This window comes from Teleopsis dalmanni, chromosome 1 (assembly GCF_002237135.1).
Source record: "Teleopsis dalmanni isolate 2A chromosome 1, ASM223713v2, whole genome shotgun sequence".
Lineage (NCBI taxonomy): Eukaryota > Metazoa > Arthropoda > Insecta > Diptera > Diopsidae > Teleopsis > Teleopsis dalmanni.
The window spans coordinates 52450922-52476987 of NC_051846.1; the positions used below are offsets into that span (position 1 = coordinate 52450922).

General features: G+C 27.9%; 3 protein-coding genes and 3 non-coding genes across 7 annotated transcripts; 3 read left to right on the forward strand and 3 right to left on the reverse strand.

Moving 5' to 3' along the window:
* Window positions 1–36: 36 nt before the first annotated feature.
* LOC119668328 (xenotropic and polytropic retrovirus receptor 1-like) lies at window positions 37–4670 on the forward strand. 2 transcript variants are annotated; one of them, XM_038077797.1, is made up of 6 exons: window positions 46–175; window positions 1438–2626; window positions 2697–2891; window positions 3554–3723; window positions 3857–4099; window positions 4210–4670. In XM_038077797.1, the coding sequence occupies exons 1-6, from the start codon at window positions 107–109 to the stop codon at window positions 4345–4347; spliced, it is 2004 nt and encodes a 667-aa protein (XP_037933725.1). In that variant the 5' UTR covers window positions 46–106; the 3' UTR covers window positions 4348–4670. The 2 variants fall into 2 exon arrangements, with proteins under 2 accessions (XP_037933726.1, XP_037933725.1); XM_038077798.1 differs by lacking the exon at window positions 4210–4670 and having other exon boundaries at window positions 37–175; window positions 3912–3936.
* A 1892-nt stretch (window positions 4671–6562) lies between these two features.
* Window positions 6563–6726, forward strand: LOC119673603. The gene has a single exon (XR_005252120.1). It is a non-coding gene; the product is annotated as a U1 spliceosomal RNA (small nuclear RNA).
* A 7329-nt stretch (window positions 6727–14055) lies between these two features.
* Window positions 14056–14647, reverse strand: LOC119668329 (transcription initiation factor TFIID subunit 13-like). Its single transcript, XM_038077799.1, has 2 exons — window positions 14478–14647; window positions 14056–14424 (listed from the first exon to the last, which is right to left on the reverse strand). The coding sequence occupies exons 1-2, from the start codon at window positions 14529–14531 to the stop codon at window positions 14062–14064; spliced, it is 417 nt and encodes a 138-aa protein (XP_037933727.1). The 5' UTR covers window positions 14532–14647; the 3' UTR covers window positions 14056–14061.
* A 1044-nt stretch (window positions 14648–15691) lies between these two features.
* LOC119681351 (protein ANTAGONIST OF LIKE HETEROCHROMATIN PROTEIN 1-like) lies at window positions 15692–16811 on the reverse strand. Its single transcript, XM_038094521.1, has 2 exons — window positions 16732–16811; window positions 15692–16675 (listed from the first exon to the last, which is right to left on the reverse strand). Exon 2 carries the CDS (start codon window positions 16565–16567, stop codon window positions 15692–15694), a length of 876 nt encoding a protein of 291 aa, XP_037950449.1. The 5' UTR covers window positions 16568–16675; window positions 16732–16811.
* Window positions 16812–21262: 4451 nt separating this feature from the next.
* LOC119673569 lies at window positions 21263–21426 on the forward strand. The gene has a single exon (XR_005252087.1). It is a non-coding gene; the product is annotated as a U1 spliceosomal RNA (small nuclear RNA).
* Window positions 21427–24057: 2631 nt separating this feature from the next.
* On the reverse strand, window positions 24058–24221 carry LOC119673580. The gene has a single exon (XR_005252098.1). It is a non-coding gene; the product is annotated as a U1 spliceosomal RNA (small nuclear RNA).
* Window positions 24222–26066: the final 1845 nt, after the last annotated feature.

Here is a 26066-nt window from a genome sequence, read left to right on the forward strand (position 1 = left end):
CGAGTGTGGTTCTGTTTTGTTTCGAAATGTTGTTGTGTATAATATTTTGGTCTATTTTTATTTTCTGAAAACATTTTACATTTCTTGTAAAATTAAAAGAAGAAATATGAAGTTTGCAGAGCATTTAACGGCGCACATAACGCCAGAATGGCGAAAACAATATATAAATTATGAGGTTTGTGAAACACAGAATTTATAAAAATTAGAAAGTGAAAATGTTGTATATACTGAATATATAGCACATGTGTATATAGTATATATATGACATTGTCAAAATAATGTGACGTCACAGAGCTTTTAAGAGAACTGTCAAATATTGAGCTTTTCAATTTTTTTTCTTTTTTTATTGAGATTTTTCGAAAATAAAAAGCGCATGCGCGAAAAGTTGGCCTTAAATTTTGTTTACAAACAAAAAGTCGGGCATTATTAGCCGGTTTGTTTGTAAACAATCCACAAGTGTTTAAGGAAGAGAGTCAAAAGAATTTGTAAACAAAGAAGTGTGACATTTGTTGATTCATATGGTGGAGTAATGTTATTAATTTGTAAACTGGGAGCTTTGATTATTGTTAGAATTAGAGAGAGTGATAAAGGATGGGTTTAGGATGGCGCGGTAAAAATACAGGATTATGAATATTGAAATGTTATATTAACTTTGTTTCTATATTCGTAAAAAGTGGGTTTGATGGCGGATATACATATGCATATACAGCAGGATCTCAAAGTATTATTCTGTCTCAGCAACTGTTGAGATTTGTTTTAATACATTTTATAATAATTTTTATATATCAATTGTCAGTACGAGAATATTAATTACGAAATAAACCATATACTCGGGTAGTACAGAAATATTTAAAAATTAAAACTATAAAGAATTTAATAACTTTAAACATATGGTTGAAAGAAATTAAATGCAATTCATATGAAACACATTTCATATGAAATACAATATTGTATCAAATAAACTAAAAATTTTATTTATATTATAAAAAGCGTAATGCAAAACTTAGTAAAAGTATGCATTAAAAAGTAAAAGTATAATATTAAATCTACTTGAAAATTAACAAAATCAATAAACAATTCAGTTATTTGATTTAAGTCAAATAATTATTACATAGGGAAATAGGTATAGTTTCTGTAGGTGCTAATTACTCCTGCTCTAATTCTTTGTAGATGCGCATAGTCTTAGGACACGAATGTTTTATGACAAATACTATAATAACGTATTTTAATATTGTTGTATATTTTATAAAAATATACCCGTGTTATTCGGAAATGCATTCAATATACATATGTATATTTGAAATAATTTTTCATTGTATGAAAAAAATTTATTTATTTTGTTTCAAGTGCTATATATGTAAGTATACGATAACGTGCAAAACATTTAAATATTTTTAGTAAAATTTATTTAATCTTACTATACGTATTATATTTAAGGAAATGAAAGCAATGCTTTATGCGGCAGTGGAACAGGCACCTTCTGCAGAACTAGTAGATCCAGAGGTTCTTACACGTTATTTTGCAAAATTCGATGAAGAGTTTTTTCATTATTGTGACAAGGAGTTGGCTAAAATTAATACATTTTATTCAGAAAAAATGGCAGAGGCGACAAGAAAGTATGGAAGTTTACGTAGTGAGTTAACAGAAGCATTAGAAATGGGTCACGTGAAAAAGCAACCAGCTTGGAAGTCCAAAACTCCGCTCGGAAAGAAAAATGTACCTGCGCGTAAAATACATGAACTCAAATTGGCATTTAGTGAATTTTATTTGGGTCTTATATTATTACAAAATTATCAAAATTTGAATTTTACTGGATTTCGCAAAATACTTAAAAAACATGATAAATTATTAAGTGTTGATTTTGGAGCCAAATGGCGTAAGGATAATGTAGAGATAGCACATTTTTATGTTAACAAAGATATCGATCGGATTATACAGGAGACTGAAACTGCATTTACACATGATATTGAACATGGCGATAGACAAAAAGCAATGAAGCGTTTACGTGTACCACCTTTAGGTGAACAACAAAGTCCTTGGACAACATTTAAAGTGGGTCTTTTCTCTGGTGCGTTCGTTGTACTCTTTGTAACTGTAGCTTTATCAGCTATATTTCACGGTTTTGGTGAAGATTGGCATGTTGGGTTACGTATGTTTCGTGGTCCGTTTCTGTTAATTGAATGTCTCTTTTTATGGGGTGTCAATGTATATGGTTGGCGCTCTTCCGGTGTTAATCATGTACTTATTTTTGAATTGGATCCACGTAATCATTTGTCTGAACAGAATATAATGGAAGTGGCCTCGGTATTTGGTGTTATATGGGCGGTATGTGTTTTGTGCTATATATATTGTGATCCCATGGGCATACCACAATACTCAGCACCAATATTTTTATATACTACAATGATTCTATTCCTATTGAATCCAACAAAAACTTTTCATCATGAAGCACGTTACTGGGCTGTACGTGTCTTAAGCCGTGTTGTTATGGCGCCGTTTTTCTTCGTAACATTTGCAGATTTCTGGCTAGCAGATCAGCTAAATAGTATCGTACCTGCATTTTTGGATATACCATTTGTTTTATGTTTTTTCAGTCAAAATCCAACGTGGCATAAAACTGGTGGAAGTAAGTCGAATAAAATATAACATATTTTTTATTTTATATTTTTTTTAATATGTTTGTTTGTCAACTATAGGTGGACGATTTTGTATTGAAGATATATCAATTGCTCGACCTATTGTTGCTATCTTACCAACATACTTTCGTTTTGCGCAATGTATACGTCGTTATCGTGACACTAAGGAAGCCTTTCCACATTTAATGAATGCAGCAAAATATGCAACTTCATTTTTTGTTGTAATTTTTTCATATAAATTTCAAACGACCGGTGGTAAGTAGAAATTCATCAGATACCCACATGCAATATTTTGTATATTTGTGAATACAATTTTATACATTTTCACATAAAAGAAAAATAGGTCACATAGTTGAATAAACGATACCTGTCTAGATTGATGAATGTTGCTTTTTTCTGTGATATATGATTACTATGAAGGTTTGTGTCCCATATCGGCGTAGTATGATTTAGTGTACAAATGTATGAAGCAACATATCTATACGGGTACGTCTGCACATACATCATACATATATGTGTATATTGTGGGTTTACACTGCATGGTCAGCGTCTTATCTAAAGGAACAATAGCTCAGTTTGTCCATTTAATTAAGTTTTGTGTAATTACAATTGCATATAAATTATGTCTCATGATATATGATAATTGCTTAACACAGCGGATACATTCACATGAGTGGATATTAAATTGTTGTGTGGGTTGACAATGTTTTTAATGAGTTTCTATGAGTTCATGTTTACACAAATAATACTACCATATAATAAATTATTAAATTAACTAAATATGATATTGTTTTTGACTTATTTTAATACCTGCATGTAATAAGTTTTATCTTTTCACATAAAAATTTTAGTTTTCATTTAATTCACTCGGTCATTATGTACCGTTTCAATCAAAGTTAATCCCATTAAAATTTTAGATTATTATACCCACTCCAAGGATAATCCTTGGTTCTACTGTTGGATTTTAGCAGCAATCGTCTCGTCGTGCTATGCCTATACGTGGGACATTAAAATGGATTGGGGTTTATTCGATGCGAAAGCAGGTGATAACAAATTCTTGCGAGAGGAAATTGTTTACTCCTCAACGGTAAGTAAAGTTTAAGTAATAAAGTGAATTCCTTTCTAATGTAATTATATCACAGTAATAATGGTATTAAACAGTTTGTGTATTGTGTTTCTATTTTCCTAAATGTACTGTTTAAATTTTTTTTAAATTTTAGTGGTTTTATTATTTTGGTATTATTGAGGATTTAATTTTACGTTTCGCCTGGACAGTATCGATGAGCTTAATCGAAGCTGGTTATATCGAAGGTGATGTTATGGTTACAATTCTAAGTCCTTTGGAAGTATTTAGACGTTTTATTTGGAATTATTTTCGTTTGGAAAATGAACACTTAAATAACTGCGGTAAATTTCGTGCAGTGCGTGATATTTCCGTTGCACCAATGGATTGTTCAGACCAAGTGAGTTTAACTCCTCACGCTACTATTAATTTATTTTGTTTTATTCAACTGTATTGTTGTATTGTTGTATTATTTTCGCTATAACAAATGTACACATTTATTATTTTAAGACTACAATATTACGCATGATGGATGAGGAGGACGGCGTTGTTAATCGCCGTGGTAAAACAAAAACGGCATCTAAAAAGAAGGTCGCCGAACAGAGGCTGTTATTCCAAAGCGAATCTGTTGAAGATTTATGCTCATAAATGCGGTTAATTACTGCAGCAAGGATATGTGTAGGCGGTTGGAAATGTTAATGAAATTGTTTAATGGCTTAAAATATTGCTCATTTGAATTGAATATTGTTGCCTCTGCATGCGGTCATTGCGAATCGCTGTAATGTGAAATTATATTTTTGAGCTAATATCAAGGATACCGCAGATTATACATCAAATGTTTATTGTTCACTTGTAAAATCAAAATAAGCATATCTGAAGCGTATATAAGTAATTGTAATATACCAACATTATTGAATTTTGATGTGCAAATTATATAATATTTTATAAATTCATTTTTTTTTAATTTATTACATTTTGTAAAATAAATACTTCGAAGTGCTCAAATTGTTATTAGATAAAAATCTTAAAGTAATAATAAGCAATGTTATTTTTTAGAAAATATGATATAAATTAATAAATAAAAATTAATTCGAAATTTTTAAAAATGTTTATTTACTTTATTTTATATTTCTTAATATATAATGTTTTAAATCAAAAATGATACCCTCTTTTACATTTATTTTAACATTGTTTTACAATAAATGTTTTGGCAGTATGTCTAGAATATTAATCAAATTTAGTATATTTTTATTATATATATGTATATATGTGAAAATTTAAATGTATTGTTGATGTTTTCCATGAAAAAAATCTACATATTTATTTTAAGGGCTTGGTTTTAATATTAAAATTATAATTTCAAAAAATAAATTTATCTATTTTCAACAAATAATAAGGGATATAATTCCTGTACATTTTAATATATAAGTTAACAACGGATTTACTGGTGTCAGCGGATAATATATTTTTTAATAAATATTATCATATTTATTTTAATATATTATTTAACGTACTTATATCAATTGTAAAACATTAATAATAAAGAATTCGTATGTAACCAATTTCCAGACACTACGTCAGCATAAGATCATATTTCTTTTTGCATTCCTATGCTGAAGTACGTGTCGAACAGCAAAATCAATAAATGCGTTTTCAGTTTTAGAAAAGCGCTTCATAGAAAGCTAACGCGTTTTATTTAATCTTGTGTATAAAGTCTTCATAGAAGACAGGAAAAATTAAATAAAATAACAATTGTACTAAGACAATTGTTAACTTATAAAACGAATAGAAGGGACTGATGTTGAAGGTTGTCGTAAAATATCTAGTGAAAATAATTTTGTTTTCCTAATTAATTTTTAAATAATTTTTACATAAAGTATAAATGTTGTAAAGATTTATATATGATATTTTAATTGATTTAGTATCAATATTAGTAACAATATTATGATTTAGTTAAAAACGGAGCCAGCCGAGTTCTCTAAAAGCGATATTAATAGGTACTGAAGAAACATAAAATACATAGAATCCTTACAGCTAACGTATTTTGTTACATTGTCATGTCATTTGAAATAAGCGCTTCTTTCTAGTATTCGATGCACTTTAAATGGTCCTCAAATAAATAATTTTAATACAAAATATGTGCACAGAAAGTATATATATGACGCGTTTCAAATAAGCAGATTAGCAAAAAACCGATGTACTTTGTTAATACATCATGCTAGGCATATCAAATTTTTTTGCTGGGATGGAGCATTTCTTAGTACTGAAAGTTAACTAAGTAGGAGTTTTATTTTTAATTTGCGTAAGGTTTTTCCTTCTATCACTCATCGTGTGCATGCAATCGTCGTTTTAAGCCTGCAACCTTTTTGTGGTGAAAACGCACAGCACAAATGTGAAAATTGATTATAACTCATTAGTTTTAGAAAATTTGTATACTTTTATCAAAGAAAGAAATAGCTTCAAAAAACTTTAGCTAACAACACATTATAGTGCCTAATATACGATTAAACTATTCTATTTCATTATAGTGTGATCAAATTGTATGAAGTATAGCAGCCAGTGACTGTTGCTTAAGCGTTCGCAATATTAAAGTAATACATATGCTTACCTTGATTTTTGACATTTCTAGCTACTGTAGCCAGCTAAGTGTGTGTTGGGTATAATCGTGCGATTGGTATAACATGCAGCAAAAGTTGAATACATCATCCCTTATTGTAAGAAATGCTACAAAAAACTAAGCGTAAACAAGATACAAAGCTGGAAGATGTATAGATACATTTTTGTTTGGTATGATTTTGAAAATAATTCTCATTGAGTTCAGTCTTGCTGATGTTCAAATAGTTGGCATAGAGCGGTAGAAAGCATACTTACCTGGCGTAGGGGTTACCGTGATCAAGAAGGCGGTTCCCCCGAAGCGAGGCTTGGCCATTGCACTACGGTTGAGTTGACCTTTGCGATTATTCCTAATGCGAATAACTCGTGCGTGTAATTTTTGATAGTCGGGAATGGCGTTCGCGCCGTGTCGGATAAATAATACATTCAATAAGTTAGCATATTCTTTGCGGGTACAAGAGCAGTATTATGATCTAGTATTCTAGATTATTTTTAACAGTTCAATTTTAACTTTAACAGTTTGGGATGCTAAATGTGGATATTTGGATTTCAGTAGAAGTAATGTTTTGTATAATATCGTAAAGCAATGCATTTCTGTTTTTCGTGCCGTTAAATCAAATTAAATAGTAGGTTTTGTGTACTGATTTTGTCTTGTAGTCTGAGTACTTCAGTTATTATTTTGTGCAACTTTTGTTTTTTTTTGAAACTACTACAACTAAATAAAATTTGAACTTTTTGATTGTAATCTTTTTCTCACATTTTCTATGAGTAGTGCTTAAATTAATTAATTAATTAATTCAATTATTTCTCACATTTTATATACAGTAATATTTTTTTTGCAATTATTTAACTTTAAAAACTTAATTGTGGTTGTGGTTTACTAAAAAGGATATTATTATTATATTAGGATATTAGAATATTAAATACATGTATGTATAAAATAAATATTTCAGTTTCAACATTGAGCTCTTTGTGCTTTCATAATAAAGTTTCCTAATTTGTGTGGTATATTTCCATTAAAGATATATTTTTCTAAAATTTTATACTTTTGAGCGGAATTCTCGATATTCACGATTAATTAATTCTTACTTCTGCTTGATAATTGCACATCATAAATTATTTGTTTTAAAATAAGTTGAAATGAGTTTGTCTGCAAAGTTAAACTAGCATTGTAAAATTAAGTCCCTTGAGTTTGTCAAGAATTGCAATTAAATGAAAAATTTGAGGTTGGTCTTAAATAATTTTAAATTATCTATCTTTTATACTATTTTAATTAAAATGTTCACGCTCTACGTATTTCTTGGGAAGTAACTTTTTTTAATTCAGAGGTCATTTCTTTTGAATTTTTAGTCGAATTAAAATGTTTAAATTCAGTTTCTTGTTCTGCACATATTAACTTAAAAAGTCTTTAATTCCTTTTAAGTGAGCGATGTTACTATTATTAGGTGCAATTAACAAAAACACTTTAATTCATATTTTAATACATTAATAATTTTAATATAAAAACAATTGCTTAAATATTTTATTTTCTAATAATTATAACTAAATAGAGTTATATTTGCGTGAACTACACATTTGTTATGTAAATGATTAAGAAATATTAAGTGCTTGTAAATAGTATATAACGAAAAAAAGACGTTTCTAGTTAAAGTAGTTCCGTCCATCTATTTAACCGTACATTTCGAATTTTTTAAATAGTCCGCATATTAGTATGTGAAGAAATAACTCGAGCAGGATTTTTAAAGTATTCGATCAATTTTATGTAAAACAAATATCCAAATAGTTCGAACTATTTTTACTAGTTGATTTGAAATGGAATATATGTGGAGTTAGGTGGAGTATCAAATTATTTGAATATTACTAACGATTTATTTCTTGGGTGCCGCCAAGCACCCAGAAAATTAAAGGTAGAAGAACAAGAAATAGAATGGGCTGATACTCTCAAATACCTAGGCATAACCTTTGATAACAAGTACTCCTGGAAAGCACATTTCAAGTCCAAACGAGCTCAAGCTGCCCGAATATTACACTCCCTTCACCCGCTCATCAGCAGTAAAAAGCTCAACATAAAGAATAGAGTTAGCATATTTAAGCAGATTATTAAACCAGGAATACTCAATGGCGGTATTGCGTTTTGCCAAGCGCCAAACTCAACTTTAAAAATTCTTCAAAGAGGGCAAAATATTGCCTTAAGAAAACTGGTTAACGCCCCATGGTACGTAAGAGGAGCGGATATCCACAGAGATCTGAGAGTCGATTCAGTCGAAAAAACATTAAAGATCGTGCTCTGAAACTGTTCAATTAAATTGACAGTCACAATAATCCAACACTCAGCATCCTAAAAATACAGCGAAATTTGATAAACACAGGCAGATACAAAGACATCAGATCCATCATATTATAAAACCCCGTATTCTGTTATTCTTAGTGTGACTTAAAACTGTCCACAGATAAAATAGAGTGCTGATTCACCAACTCAGACATCTGAATATCAAGAACTTTTAATAAATCCATGTAGTGAGAATTGAATATCAATGAATTTAAACGACAATATAAAATATTAATCCTTAAATTACTCATATATATTAGTATGTGCATTTTGTGCAGTAACATTCCTCGTTATACTTTTTTTGAAGCGAAAGCTTTTTTGTTTTAAATATTATAAAAAAATTTTTTCTTAAAATATTGAAATCATTGAATTATCCAAAAGTTAAGCATAAATCAATGATTATGTCATGTAGTAGTGATATTTATTATGGCATATGTTTATAATTTTTCGAGTACTTGACACCAGAACGCAAGCTTGCCAATGCAAACATAACAATTTTAATAATTTAGTACCAAACTTTAGGCATGAGCTTCTAGCCACACATAAACATATAAAGCCACAAAATTATGTTTGCCAGTGGTACTTGACATTTATGGAATAAGGATATTATAGCAGGATATCAGTATAACATAGATCAGCGGTCGTAATTAATAGAATATACATTTTTTTATTGTAATATCATCAGTGTTAAAGCATACATATATTTAAAGGTACACAAAAAATTTTAATTTTTATTTATAATTTTGTTCACACATATTTTAATTTTATTTTAATTTTACGAAAATTTAAAGCTAAGTAATTAAAATTTTAATTAAAATGGGATTGAAATCATATAATGTGATGTGCAAACACAAAATTTTGGTTCAGAAATTTTGTTGACTCATGACAAATTTCAAATTTGCAATTTGAAAGTAATGTATGTAAGTAATATTGTTAACACAACACTCCTGAAGCATTTGGGAATTATAACAGGTAGGAAATAAAAGGTAATTGAATTATAGCTCAAGAGTTTTAGTAGAGAGAAGCGAGAGGAGCTAAAATGAGGTTGTGAAAAGAATGTAGATAGAAATTGAGATAACGGAAGGCATAGTGATGTAAATGGAAGCAAGTATTTGGGAAAAAAGTAGATAATTGTAGGCGAATGTATCTAAACTCAGTAGAAGATATGATAACCACATATGATTTGTACTCAATTCTATATGTCGAAAAGATGAATGTGTGGATGGTTAACGACTTGTTGGATACATCGCGAAATAGGTGGCTTATTTGCTTTAGGTCAATGCATAGCTTTGGGCTATATACTGAATCACGAAGAAGATAGTCAAAATAGTTTTTGTTAAGTTCAGGCAAAATACGTTGGTTTTATTAGTGTTTTTTTTTTATTTTTGACCATTAAGCATTATTTATAATGGTTCGCTGTAATAACACATATATTACGAATATCGACGTATTAATTAGAGTATATTGATGGCGTCGCAATATGTAATTCTATGTGATTATTTTGGGAAATACCTCCCCAAACTATCACTTTTCCGTCACCATACTGCACGAAGCTAACTGATGTTTACTACTTAGGTTTGTTAGTAAAGGTTTTCTACTGACACTACTTTTTCAAAACACCGCCTAGGTGTTTAAAATATTATTTAAACTACAGATTATTTTAATTATTCTGTGCTCTCCATACATTATTTCTACCAATTCAAAATCCCCAAGCGTATTAAGGTTGAAGTACATTATTTTAAACGATTTTAAGCACAGTACTGTATATATTAAATAATTTTAATATTTTAAATAACTATTAATGCAATATACAGTAGAAGCTCACAAATCAGAACACTCACGAATTCAAATACATTTGAATTACGAATTTGAATACATTGTATGCACTAAAAGCTCTTAAATTATAAATTTTGGTTCTAATTTTTGGGTGAATTCTCGTTTCTGTTTTTTTTTTAATTTTCGCATAAATAAATAAGTGTTATAGTTCGTACCTTGTTTTAAAGAAAAACAAAAAAAAAGGTTGAAATGCAAGTTCAAGTCGGATCTGAATATGAGTTCAATATCGAAATGATACTTCAAATAACATTGAAGATGTCCCATTCTGAAGCAATTGAAAGCGTTAATATCTTAATAAATTGGTGCAAAAAGATTGACTCGTTGCCTACTGATCACGAGATCAATCTTTCAACTCTCCGTAGTGATAATATTGTTAAAAATTTGATTAAGCCTAAAGCATAAATAAACATTACTCAATATATTATACAATAATACTTCATAAGTATTGATTTCAACTGTAAAATAAAATTTTTATGTAGAGTTTTATTTTTTTAATTATTTTTTATAGAAATTAAAAAAAGTAGAGAAATTAGAACTTTTCGGAAATTCGAACTACCCGAAAAAACAAATGGATCTAATTTGTGAGTTTCTACTGTAATTGTAAAACTTACATGGCAATATATTACGAAATAAGACATTATTTACATGAATGACATTAAAACCTTCAGCTGTATTTTAAATTAATTATACCTATATAGTTTAATTTGTATTATTTGCTAAATAAAAAAATGTCTGAGAATATATTTTTATTTTCACTGATAATTTTACTGAATAATTACTTAAAATTTTAATTCAGTAAGGAAAAAGTATGGAATAAAAGCTTAATCATTATTTCAACTGCATCCTTTTATTGTTGGAATCAATAATATCAATTGATGGATTTTCATACGTTGTGTTGTTGAAGGTTAATCAATAAGAAATATTTCAATTAAAGAATTTTACAATCTGAACAATTTTTCTTAATTTTAACATACATATGTATACTACTTTTGGGTATTCCATTTATTAACAATATCCACTTCATTGTGAAAATACTTGTATATATGTTGGTATGTGGTTTACCGCAATGAGTTTTACTTTTTCCAGTTTGATGAATTTCTCTGAAAATATAGTTTTATTTTTAAACTTTGTAAGTGAAAAAACAGTAATTTTACTAATACTGAATACTGAATTTAATTTTTTGAATCTACTTTATATTAAAAATTATACGAGTATTATGCATAACTTTAAGTTTATATTGATTTGTTAAGAGCTTAAATAAAATAAACGAAACGCACGTATATTGTGCGAAAAGGTATCAAAAATCAAAATGTTACTTTACTCAAATTCAATTTAAAAAATATGGTGTGAAAACTTAAAAGTGGTTGGTTTTTTTTTGTTTTAAACAATAAAAAAGAAAAGTATTTACCTTCCATCAAAACAAACTTTTAACCACACTTTTGAGACGCAGCTGAAAATATCTGCTGCCGAAGTATTAACATCATCATATACGAAAATTTCAATGAAATTGTTTTCAAAGCTTATACGCGGGAGATTTCAAATACTGACATACAAAACATTGTTATTTGTTTATTCATATATATATATATATTTGTTCACCAATGTTGTGTATTTAGCATGTAATTCTAAGAATGAAGTAGTTAGCTAAAGATTGTAATTTGATACTGCCAAGAATATGGAAAATAATTAAATATTGTAATTTGAACTTAAAATGCAATGCAATTCTTGCAATTATTTTAATCTATTGTGTAATTTAGTATCTTTTATTATTTGCTTCCTTTGGTTCAAATAACAAATTCGAGTTTAATATGCAGCAATAAGTTTGAAAAGTTTTGAATAACTTTTAATTGAATTCGAATTGAATTTAAAGTTAAAATTTATTTTTACAGATGAGTTTACAATGTTATTTTATTTTTAAATGTAAATACAAAACGATATTTTATTACAAAGCTTAAATGAATTATTTTGCATAACTTATTTACTCAAATTTATTAAACAAAAGAGAAATCTATATTTATATACTGATAAGGAATTTTTATATCCTTATGTTCTTTAATAAATTTGTGATAATATAATTTCCGCTTAAACTGTGGGAGTCGTTACGATTTACACATTTTATTTAGCAATATTTGCTTTGTCATTGATGGCTTCCGACACATTCTGATGTATTTTTGAACTACAGTGAGCCGTTCATATCCGCTGCCTTAATTTCTTCATATAAATCACTAATATTTATTGTTGTAATTTGCCAATTGTGTTAGGACTTACGCGAGCGACTCGAGCGACTTATATTTGTATCGTTAATGATGAATTGCACAATTTTTTGATGCTTTCTATTAATCATTTCTTTTTAAATTAGCCCTTTTTTATGCTGATATTATATCTTACAAATTTTGGAGCATTTTATATTGTTTAAAATAAAAAAAGTATCGATGCTTGAATACTCTTTATACAAGTTTATTTGTGAATTAATTAATTAAAGGCTTTTAGATCAGGACTGTTTCCATGAAATTAGTGAAAAACATAAAACAAAAATTTGTATTAGCGAAATAATACTATAAAATTTTGAATTTATGTATCGACCCGTTTTTTTTTGAAATGGTTTATATATATTTTTTATCCGCCTATAGGTCACATTTTGTTAAATAACTCAAAATAAAATTCAACATTAATATCGCCTCTCCTTTAGAGTCATCATCAGAATCACGATCTAACATAAATTAATATAACTAAAACTATATCTACGTCATCTATTTCTTATTCTATTGTCTATATTCCAACTAATAACACTAAATACTAATACTCAATAACAAATTTGGTGAGAGCTTATAACAAAGTTTTTTGTCCTATGAACTTAACTTAAGTGCCACATATCGTACTATCTTTTATTAGTAGTATGTTTGTTTAAAGTATTCGTTACTCAAATAACAATGGATCTTTGCACATAGGTATTTGGAGTCATGCGACCATAAAAGTAATAGTGTCCTTACAAACCATTCTAGAAATATATATTGTCTAAAGACGCCATAGTCAGACACTGGAGCCAGCAGTATACATAAATTTAAAAGCTCGAATGGTACAGTGGAGACCGAAAACAATTTCAAGTGTCTGAAATGCTAGACAGAGCAATGTGAATAAAAATGAGAGAGCAAATGGACTTGCTAAGGTCAGCAGAATCTAGAGTAGAAATAATGAATTCAAAATAGTATGGATTTAATTAGTTTCTTCAAATGAAGACCATTGATGGAAGCTACGAGAATCACAATAATATTCTAGCGGGATATATTTAACATATGGGTAACAACGCAACAGCAAAGAGAATCTGTCAACTATTCGATTTGAAATAGAAAAAAAATAAATCAACAAAATGATTCGTTGATACACTAGAAGAAGTCCTGAGCTTTTATTTGTTGCTTTTATTTGCATTTTTTGTACAGTTCTTTGTATTTAATTAATATACGAATAATTGAATTCCTTTTACAAACATATGACTAATTTATTTAAACATATTATCTAAAAGCAGATATGCAAATATATACACATTATTTGAAAAGTTAAATTTTTTTATTTATCTTATATATTCATTACTTTAACTTTACATCAGCGTCAACATATTTAATTTCATCAAAGGCTTTTCTTGCTTTCTTGAATTCTTCATTCATTGTTAGAAGATCCTTGACACGAGCATATTTACGCAAATCTTTACGATATAAAAATATGATGTCCTCTATCCGTACTCTTCTAGTGCGTCCGATATCCATTGCACGATGCGTTTTTTCAGTTATAAATTCAATTACTAAATCTTCTACTAAATCTACACTTTCAGTGTATGGATTTTTATCATCTCCAAATCCATACATCATGCAGCGCAGTTCTTTATCAAAAAGTCGCTTACGACCGTGGCTTGTTGCAAGAAACTGTTCTCCACCTAATTCATCTTCGTCAAACTAAATTCAAATAATTTATATATGTAATTTATTAATATGCTAAAACAACTTACATCCGCTTGCCCAAAATTCATTCCCATAGTCGAGTTCGTAGCCATTTCTAACATCAACGTTATAGTTTTGTTATTATCGCGTTTTGATTAAAACAAAATATAAATAGATTAGGTGTTGCCAATAAAAAATATTTTACTAATCTACTACTATTTGCAAGTTTTTCCAAACGTCAAACGTTTACATTATCGTTTCGGGTTTAATTTTTGACAATAGTTAATTTTTTTTATTATATTGATGAGCATCAGCTGGAAACGTTATCATGAAAACCTGTGTTATTATATATAAATATATATTAAAAAATTTATTGTTTGTTAAAAATATTATATAAATGGAACAAAAATGTATAATATTTACAGAATTTTAAAAAGCATTACGATTAATGTATAAAAATAGGATTTCTAATGCGTAATTTTTAAATAATACGCAAAAAAAATTGGCTAATGTTGATATTTTGAAAAACGTTATTTTTAGAAAAATATAGAAACGATACCAATTTGCATTGCATACTCCTAATAGTGAAATAATGAAGCCATCATTCACTACGTTTACGCGAGCCTTAAAAGTTGTTTTAAGGCTCTTAAAATCGATTTTAAGATCGCGTAAACACCCTAAATTGAATTTTGCTTAAAAGCACTTTTAGCTTACTAAAAGTAGTTTAACATCACTTTTAGTAAGAAATGTCACTTTTACGCTTTGCGTAAACACCTTAAAAGCAGTTTAAGGTTTGAATTGTCAGCTGTTAACAGTGAATAGGTGCAAATAATTTGAATTTTATTACAAATAACACTAACTAAAAATATGGAGAAAAGGAAAATAAAAAGAAAAAATTGGATGAAAGAGGAGAAAGAATGCTTAATTAAAATATTTGCAGAAAAACAAATAATTAAATTGTTATTTTTTATTCTCTATTTGAAAATCTTTTTATTTTTTATTCTCTATTTGAAAAAATATTTCAATTTAATATTAAATTTATTATTTTCAATTATTTAAATTTGTTATTAAGCTTAAATTGTTATAAATATATTATATTAATATATTATATTGTTAGTTATAAATAAACGTATAAATTAATTAATTAAAAATTGGTTTTTTCTACATTATTTTTTTAATTGCTTCTATGCAGAAGTGGAAATTTTCTCGCCAAGTACGCGCATATATGATCTCGCATAAGATGTCCGGACGACGAATTTTGTCGATTGTACATCTGTTCAGGTTAAGGATATTCACTTTCACCGTGGATTCTTTCTACATCCCATGAGGAATTATAACGTTGTTTAGATATCTCCACAAAATTGTGAAGAATTCCGCACGCTATTATCACATGCGGCATATTGTAAACATCCAGGTCGCTCTTCTTATAAAGTATTCTCCATCTTCCTTTCAAGCGACCAAATGCTTGCTCCACAACAATTCGTGCTTGATTCAAATATAAGTTGAAGGATGTCTCTTCAACAGTTAACTCGTCCCTATAATTTTTCATAATCCAGTTACAAAGCGGATAAGCTGCATCACCAATAATATAATAAGGAAGTTTAAAAAGCATAGCTTCATTTGAGGCGTTGTAAATTCCGTCGATTTCCCTATGGCTTTCAGGAATTAATGTATTATGGTTTTTGTGTAGAGAACTGCCCCTAAGCACTGATGCATCGTGTGCACAGCCAGGATTTTGTGCTGTGATATTTTTAAATAAATATTGATCATCCACAATAGCTTGCACTGCAATGGAACTATAACCCTTTCTGTTACGAAAGTCTGCAGCACCGTCTTGTGGGGGTTTAATTGGCACATGAGTGCCGTCTATAACATCAGTAATATTTGGCAGTTTAAATTTTTGTTCAAATCTCGAGGCTATGCGTTCACATTCTGATGCATTTGGCCAGGATAATATTTTGCCGACTTGATTTTCAATTAAAACTTTACAGAAACTGTGAACACATAAGCAAACAGTACTTTTTGATACTCCAAATCCCTTTGCAGTTACACAGTATTCAGCACAAGAGGCAAGTTTGTAAACTGCAATAGCTATTTTCTTTTCAACAGACAACCCTTCAACAAAATCTACAAGCCTGAAAAATATTTGTCGATTCATTCGAAAATCAGCAATCCATTGTTCATCGTCATAGAACTGCAGAACTTCAACATCCCATCACTCCGAACTTCTCTTCCTTTTGCTAAAAGTTCTAATTCGTGGTGAAAGCTAAAAACAAAAATGCATTCTAAATATTTTATGAAAAACTTAATAAAACCACTTACATTGATTAAAGCCTCATTAGCGGAACATATTGCCATTTTATTAAAGAGCTGGAATCGCATTTCTCGTAATTTTGTAAATGTTCTACGGGATTTTTTTAAAATCTCCATTGTTGCTTTATTATTATTTTCTACAATTTTGGTTATAATATCTTTTTTTTGCAATAAAAGTAAAACAATTTGTAGTTTTACCATATTCATTTTTAAAATGCTTAAAATCAAAACTTATGTTTGCTGTTAAACAGCTGATTGATTGACAGTTACTTTAAAAGTGCTTTTAATTCTTGTGCGTAAACGCTCTAAGAACAAATTTTAAAATCAGTTTTAAAAGTGATTTTAAGACTCGCGTAAACGTAGTGATTAGTAATAAAGAACAAAAAATAGAGTAGTGCAATTTGGTGAAATTTAAAGTACAAGTCGAACTTCTAAACTCGTGAAATTTAAAGTTTTATAAAATGTTCACTTTTGACACGACCCTGCCAGTAAGGATACTGGATGTTAATTCGCTGAGTAGTGTCAATATCTTGACAAAACTCCTACATGTCGTGGTTAGTTAAAATATAATAGTCATCGCTAATTAAAAATTTTACGAATTTGGATGTGGTAAAGTACTAAAAATAGTATGAAGAACTTTTCTCTTAAAAACTCCCTGTACTGCATTATCTTACTGTGATATCTTCCATGCTTTTGTAATATATATTGATGAGCAATTATTATCGCGTAAGTTTTGTCGATCGAGAGAAAGCTCTAAAGAAAGTAATAGCTTACTGAGTCCTTACTGCTAAGTTTTTGAATTGTTTATTTAAGTTAATTAGTATTAAAATCGCTACTAAATTCAGGCAATAAAGATTTGTTAACATTTCCATAGGTTTTGCTTACCAAATTTTTTGTACGTAAAGTTTACAATAGATAATATTACTGTAAGGTTATCAAAACATCAATTAAGATGAATTTAGTATCTTCTGAAACTATTTTGTCATATCGTGTAAATAAAATTTTTCAGTTCCAACTTAAAAAGATGTGTAGTTAGAATTTATCCTCTATTAGCAATGGTAATTCTTTATCTGGTTTCTAGGCAGACGAACCGTTGTGTTTAGTTCGCCTCTACTTATGACAAAGCTTGTATTCTATAACATCTTACTCGTAACCAAACTGTATCTTACTCAACTTCATCCATCCATCTTAGTTTTTGGCGATCACTGTTTCAGGTTTTAGCTTATAACCCTAACTTGATGGGTTTTAGTGAATGATTTCATCGATTTTAATGACACACCTATTTTATTTAAATTTATAATATAGCTGTCTATATGTAGTTATAACGTTGTCGCTATTTTCTTGTGTAGTTATAAACACTTTTCAAATCACCTTTCAAATGCTTATTATCCATGAATATATAAGCCATGGTACAAAGAGTGTTTGGTATAGTTAGATAAGTTTTTTAAAATAAATTTCATTTACTCCCATGATTAGTCATTGTTATCCTCATTATTTACTGCAATTCACATTTGCTAAAGCTTTTTTTTACTTTAATCTATTTTTGCACTATTTTCAACTAAACCTGAAATTTAATAAATGAAAAACACTTTAATTTAATTAAACCACGTTAATTCAAATGAGCGCTGTAATGAAATAAACGTTGAGTGGTGCTTCAGAAGCACTGCTGTCATAAATAATCAATTTTAGCGAAGCTGTCATACCAGATTAAATTTCCGAATTTCTGCTAAACGTGGGCATATCATTCTCTAAAAGTTAGAAGATGTTGAAAAAAAGTTTTTTTTGCTTTCAACGTTTTCAGTCTGTTTTGGTTTTACTGAAAAAAAAAAATGCCTGTGTCATGTTTCAAAATGCAAACAAATTTTTTATAATATGGTTGGTATTATACATATGTACGTGAATACACTAAAATATATTATTACAGCATTAAAATGCGTAAAACGTTACTCTTGACAGGGTTTTATATAAGAAATCACGCTTTGATTAATGACCTGCTTTTACTTAAAGAAATACCACACATTTTGTTACACATTTCTTTTTTAACTTGCTTATTTAAGCTAATTTGTATTAAAATCTCTACTAGAATCAGGCAATAAAGATTTGTTAACATTTTCATGGTTTTTTTACCAAACTTTTTGCTAGTAATATAGGTAGCTAGATAGATAATTTCACTCTAAGGTCATCAAAACATCAACTTAGATGAATCTAATATCTTGTAAAACAATTGTGTCACACCGTTCAATTTCAATTTAATAAGTCTTTCAGTTTCAGCTTAAAAAGACATGCAGTTAGAATTTGTTATTTATACAAATTTAATATTTTCAATCTATTTCAATTTAAACTAAACACTGCTAATTTAACTCTAAGTTAAATTTTTCCACTCAATTAAATTCCTTTTTACAGTAAGTAATTTATGTAAAACTCTCACCAACTGCAAAACTTTTAAAGTTACAAAGTAACAATTTTTTATTGAAATTAAGTAAACGTGACAAAATTATATATTCATTTGGGACTGTAGGCATTTTAAAGTTTTAATCTAAATTTAATAACTTAATTAACATATTTTACTCACCAAATAGGACGGAGGGAAAGTTTGTCGTTGGCAGTTGATGTAAATTTTCATTAAATTGGTTTTTAAACAATTTGTAATCATAACAAAACTTATTTTTAACTCACTGAATTTGCTTTAAATATTTTTATTAATTTAATAAAATATTATTTCCTTATTTACGCTTAGAATTAGTATATAAAATAAGTTTAAAGTACAGCACCTAGAGTTGTCATCTAGACAAAACGACACAGGTTTTACTTACTGTTACTATTTCTTATTTGTAATATATTAATTTATAACTATTAAAATAAAATATGAGAATTATTGTTGTCATCTCTTATTGATAGTTATATATTTTGTATAAAAGAAATTCTGTTACTTAAGTTATCACAATTTTCCAAAAAGTATTTATGGTATATGTTTTGATGTAAGTAATGTTCCCACATTTATTGCTCTACAGGGACACTGAAACAGTAATGTTTTTTTTTTATTTCAAATCCTATACTTTAAGTATGAATTGTATTTATCCAGAATATAAAAAAGTTATTATTCTATTTTTATGGGCACACGTGGGAGTTTTTAATTAAATAGATTACATTGCTATTTATTTAAAGATGAAGAGGATTTACAAGGAATCAGGTGAATAGAAAAATACATTAAAACATAAAAAATATAAATAGGTACAGTACTTTACGTTCTTAATGAAGATAACTAATGCCAAAAATAAACATTGAAATAGAAATGAAGCGCAATTATAAATTTGGATTAATGAGTATTAATAAGATTTTCTTCCAATCAATTTAATACTTAAACACACATTTAAATTTTAAATAAAAATTAAATGAACCTAAAGAAATTGAAATTAAAATCAATAGTTTTCGAACTTAAAGATTAAACTGAAATTAAACAATAATAATTTAATAATGAAGCATCTTTGAATTTAATAGTAATTTTTGATTTTAAACAATATGATTAAAAATATTAAATTAAGTATATCTTCAGAAGAAGTACAAAATATTTTTGTATAAGTTATCACCTAAATATATTGTTATATATGTATTGTATCATTGAAAACATTTTAATATGCTTAGTCAAAGGTAAGAACTTAATATAGATTCAACTACTTATGCCCGATACAGCATAAAACTAGACTATTTCGCTGCAGTTGATGAGTCTTACTGTAGTCCAGTATTACAGAAATTAATTTGGTTCGTTTTTGCCATTTCTAGCTATTGTAGCTAGATAATGTTATATAATTTCCTATTTATAGATCAAATGCTTAGGCCACGATCTTTAAAGATAGTTCTTTCTTTCTTAAATTTTGCTTTCTATGGTCAATATAATAGGTGTAGTAAAAATAAATCCATTATTTTTGCACAAAATTTAAGGTTTATTTGCCATAGAATGATTCGATTTAAGCCAAATATGCGTTATGTTGTTCGATAACTTGCTATTTTGAACGTAATTTCATTTCATTCATTTATTCATGTTATTAAACGATTAGGGTTTTGTATCTAAATATTCTCAGGAACAACAGTATAATATTTTACACAATGCTTTTATTTCTGCATTGTCAGTCTTCTTTAATAAATTCTAAAATTTAAATTTAAATATTAATACAGTCTATACAAACTTAATATAAATTTTATAATAATAAAAAGTATAAATAGGTAAATGTATATAAATTGAGAAGGAATAAGTTACCTACTACGTATATTTTAATAAGTTTAAAAAAAATCATCATTTATATTCCTCGCCAGTTATTTAAGATTCACTCGTGTTTACCAGCAGATTATGCTCTAGTACGCTCAATGTTTGTTCTGATTTCAATTAACCAACCCTCGTAGTAAGCAATGCTTGAAAAAAGGCATAGAGATACAAAGATAGAAAACGTATAGATTCATTTTTGTTTGGTATGATTGTGATTTTAATTCTCATTGAGTTCAGTCTTGCTGATGTTCAAATAGTTGGAATGGAGCGGTAAAAAGCATACTTACCTGGCGTAGGGGTTACCGTGATCAAGAAGGCGGTTCCCCCGAAGCGAGGCTTGGCCATTGCACTACGGTTGAGTTGACCTTTGCGATTATTCCTAATGCGAATAACTCGTGCGTGTAATTTTTGATAGTCGGGAATGGCGTTCGCGCCGTCCCGGATAATTAATAAATTTCAAATACTTTTCTTAATAAAAGTAATCAGTGTAATAATAGGTTTATAAGTTTATGAAGTTTAACAATTTTATATAGTATAGTCACACAGTGGGTTCCGTGCTAGTATCAAATTTCTGTTGATTTTACTATAAATAAATAAAAATGGTTTTAAAAATAATAAATTTACTTTGAAATAAATAGGATAATAGAAAATATTCTTTGATAGTGATTTTTACAAGATATTTGGAATTCTAGTATGTATTAGCATATATATGGTATAGATAATTATTATTACATTGTTGTGATATTTGAAGAGTGTTGTACAAAATCCATTTAATCATTCTACATAATTATTTTTATTATTTCAAAAGTTACATTTTTATAGCAAGTTTTAATATTTAACTTAATATCTGAAAAGTACTTCCGCTTGCTAAGCCAGATATTCGCCTGCCGATACTAAGAAACATAGAATAGAGGTTATTTGAGATAGCTTAGACCCCCTAGTTCCGAGTCAGTAATAAAAATGACAGCATTCTTAGATCTAAATTTAAATTAGATTTGAGTTTAAATCATTCACTCGTTTAATAGTTGAACATATTCCAGTTAACTAACACATCTCAAATATGAAAATAAAGAAGACAGACATCTATAGATGGTGTGAGATGCAAAATTATACTTCCTCGTATCTTATTTGTTCGTGCCCTATAATTGCTGGAAATCGAATCAAGCACTTGTACGACTTGAATTAAACTATTTATAATCTATATATATATGTATATATATATAAGCACAATATTGTACATAATTATATATAATTGATTTTCGTTCAGTTAACAAAAACTAAATAAGTTTATAATAAGTATAACATATAAAAGTCGTTTAAAATTTTTCAAATTGATTTCCTATTAGTTTTTTTTATAACGAACCCGTTCCCTTTAAGCTTGACGCTTAGTGTTATTTTATAGTAATTTGCGGAATCCGAATGTGATATATAGATATAGATTTAGTGAAGAAGATCTTGTGCGTTGATTAAATTATAATTATAAAACAATATCTATATGTATAATTACAATATTTCAATAAGGCTCCATTATTCCAGCACAAAGTATGTACGGCATAACCGTTCGATTCGATTTTTTGTTAAATTGGTAACAATCTGATTTAAATTTATTAATAATTAAATAGTTTAAAAATAATACAAATTGAGAGGAAATATTTTAAGCAGTACATATTTCTCAGTATACCATTATTTTTGTAAATCCATTCGCACAGAAATTTTTATTACACATGTTTCTCTGTCGACCCCTGCTATAATATATTAAAACTGTCGCGGAATAAGTGCAATTGTGGTTTAATATACATAAATTTTAAACTAAAAGCTTTTAAAGTAATGTCGTACAAATTGTAATACAAAAACAGCAGGAAAGTTTTCGTTTACTACATGAATTTGTGAATAGTCTTAATAAATTCAATAAACGAAATATACTAAGTATTTACAATAAAAAAATATAATACATTAATTTAACTCTATATTTATAAATTTGTTATTATTAATATATATATGAGTAATTAAAATAATAAGTAACTTTAAATAAATAGAAAAATCGTTACCACAATTTTAAACCGCATATATTAAGAATTATAGCAGCACATTAGTTGTAGATAAGAAAGAAAAGATTATGTTTAGTAAAGATTTAAAATAATTTTATTTTATAAAACCTATGGAAAATCGATTGTTAGAAAACATTATATAACTATGATGACTAACTATGATCAGTCATTACTAAAAAACTATGATTATCAGAAGGCGTAATGGTGCACTTAAGCTATACCTAGAAAGAGTTCCTTATAGTAACCTAAACAAATTTAGGCTATTGACAAACCTAATGATGTGTCTTGGTTCTAGTTTCTAAACAGTTCAATTCAATTTAAGTTAAATGAATATACTTAACTCTATTCCCAGCAATTATAGGGCGCAAGCAAATAAGATATGTGGAAGTATGATTTTGCATTTCACACAATCTGTAAGTGTCTTTGAGATGTGTTAGTTAATAGGAATAAATTCAATTACGAAACCAGTGAATAATTTAAATTCAAATCTAATTTAAATTTAGATTTAAGCGAATTTTCATTACTGACTCGAAGCAGCTGTAAGGCCTTTCGGGTCTAAGCTATCTCAAATAACCTATATTCTATATTTCTTAGCACCGCACACGAATATCTCGCTTATCAAGCGGAAATGCTGCTCAGATATTAAATAAATTGCTATAAAAATGTATCTTTTAAAATAATAATAAAATTTATGTAGAATGATTAAATGGATTTTCAAATATCACAAAAAAGTAATACTAATTATTTATATAAGCGCTATTATATACTACAATTCCAAATATCTTGTAAAAACCACTATCAAAGAATATTTGTTATTATACTATTTATTTTAAAGTAAATTTATTATTTTTATATTGATTTTTATTTATTTATAGTAAAATCAAAAGAAATTCGATACTATCTCTGAATAGCACGGAACCCACTGTGTGACTATACTATATAAAATTGTTGAACTTCACACACTTATAAATCTATTATTACACGGATTACTTTCGCTAAAAAAAAGTATCTGAAATTTATTAATTATCCGGGACGGCGCGAACGCCATTCCCGACTATCAAAAATTACACGCACGAGTTATTCGCATTAGGAATAATCGCAAAGGTCAACTCAACCGTAGTGCAATGGCCAAGCCTCGCTTCGGGGGAACCGCCTTCTTGATCACGGTAACCCCTACGCCAGGTAAGTATGCTTTTTACCGCTCTATTTCAACTATTTGAACATCAGCAAGACTGAACTCAATGAGAATTAAAATCACAATCATACCAAACAAAAATGTATCTACACGTTTTCTATCTTTGTATCTCTATTCCTTTTTTCAAGCATTCCGTAATTCCTTACTACGAGGGTTGGTTAATTGAAATCAGAACAAACATTAAGCGTAAGAGAGCATAATCTGCTGGTAAACACGAGTGAATCTTAAATAACTGGAGAGGAATATAAATGATGTTTTTTTTTAAATTTATTAAGATATACGTAGTAGGTATCTTATTCCTTCTCAATTTATATACTTTTACCTATTTCTACTTTTTATTATTATAAAATTTATATTAAGTTTGTATAGACTGTATTAATATTTAAATTTAAATTTTAGAATTTATTAAACAAGAATGAAAAAGTAGAATTTTTTAAATGAATAAGAAATTCTCTATGGTACGTTTGAAATTTGGTTTTCAAAGAATTTTATTAAGTCATCTTAGTTCACCCAAATTATATAATCGATCAAGATTAGATATTAGAAAATTTATGTAGAACTTTATTGAATCAACGATAATAAATAGTAAATTTACAAAAAAATATGCAATGCTCCTCACATAGTAATTACATCAACCGACGCTCCAAAAAAATTTAAACAATTGCATCGTTATATCTGTTTGGGATTTGAGATGAAAATCAAATAATCATTAGTCCAAACACTGATCATATATGGGCTGGTTTTGGAAAATGTCTGTTTATGTCATCGGCAATTATTTGCTACATGTTCTCATGCTAGAAAATTTTATAACCTATAAAATTTAAATGGTCAAAAAAGACGAAGAAAAAATATTTTTCATGATTTATTAAAAATAAATATAGAATTGACAAAATTTTAAACAAAATGAAAATAATTATAAATTGAAAAAGGCGTACGAGTTTTTTTTTGAAATTCACAAAAAAAAGTTGAATGCATTAACTTTAAAATCAGATATGAAATTTTTAAATACAGAGAATGTAATTTTAGGATTTACTCGCAACTTTGTTGTTAGGTGTAGGTCACCTTGAATTTGTTGTTAGAAGTTATGATTTATTGATTTATTTCAATATATATTATTTATCTTGAATTTATTGTTAGAGAATATAATTACCGTTATATAGCCTTTATATTACCTCCACAATAGACTTAAAGATTAATTAGCATGATCGTAAGAGGAAAATCCTTCTCATCTTTCTATCTAGTAGAAATAAGGGTGGCATGTCATTATCGTTCAATAAAATTTAAAATCCAAATTTTTTTATTTAATATCCTACATATAAATTCTCATTTTAAATAACTTGCTTTCTTACTGACTTAACTTATGTCTTTGAAGTTTGCTTTCTCCTACACGTGTAAAAGATTTAAGTTTAATTAAACAATTATAAAATCCAATTAGTAACAAAAGGAGGAAAAGTTAAATATTTTACTCATTTCAGTTCGCTTCATAAACTCGGAATTTATATTTTTATAGAAATATGAAACTACAAATGCACAGTGGTCAAGTCATAAAAATGCGACATTGAATTAAAATTATTTCCATAACAGAAATTTGATCTATAATGCTTTCTAAATATTTATACTAAATATATTTCAAGCTAAATCGCATTGACTGTATAATGAATTTTAAATATATAGATATAGACAACTTGTAAGAATATTGTTGGGATCATGATTATAATTTCATATGTGTATTATGCATTTCTTATGGCACTACGTTTCTACAAGAAATACGTCCATTCAAAATTTATCTTCAATTTTCAAAAAAATTAAGGAGCTTCTGCTATCTGGTTCCAGTTTTTAT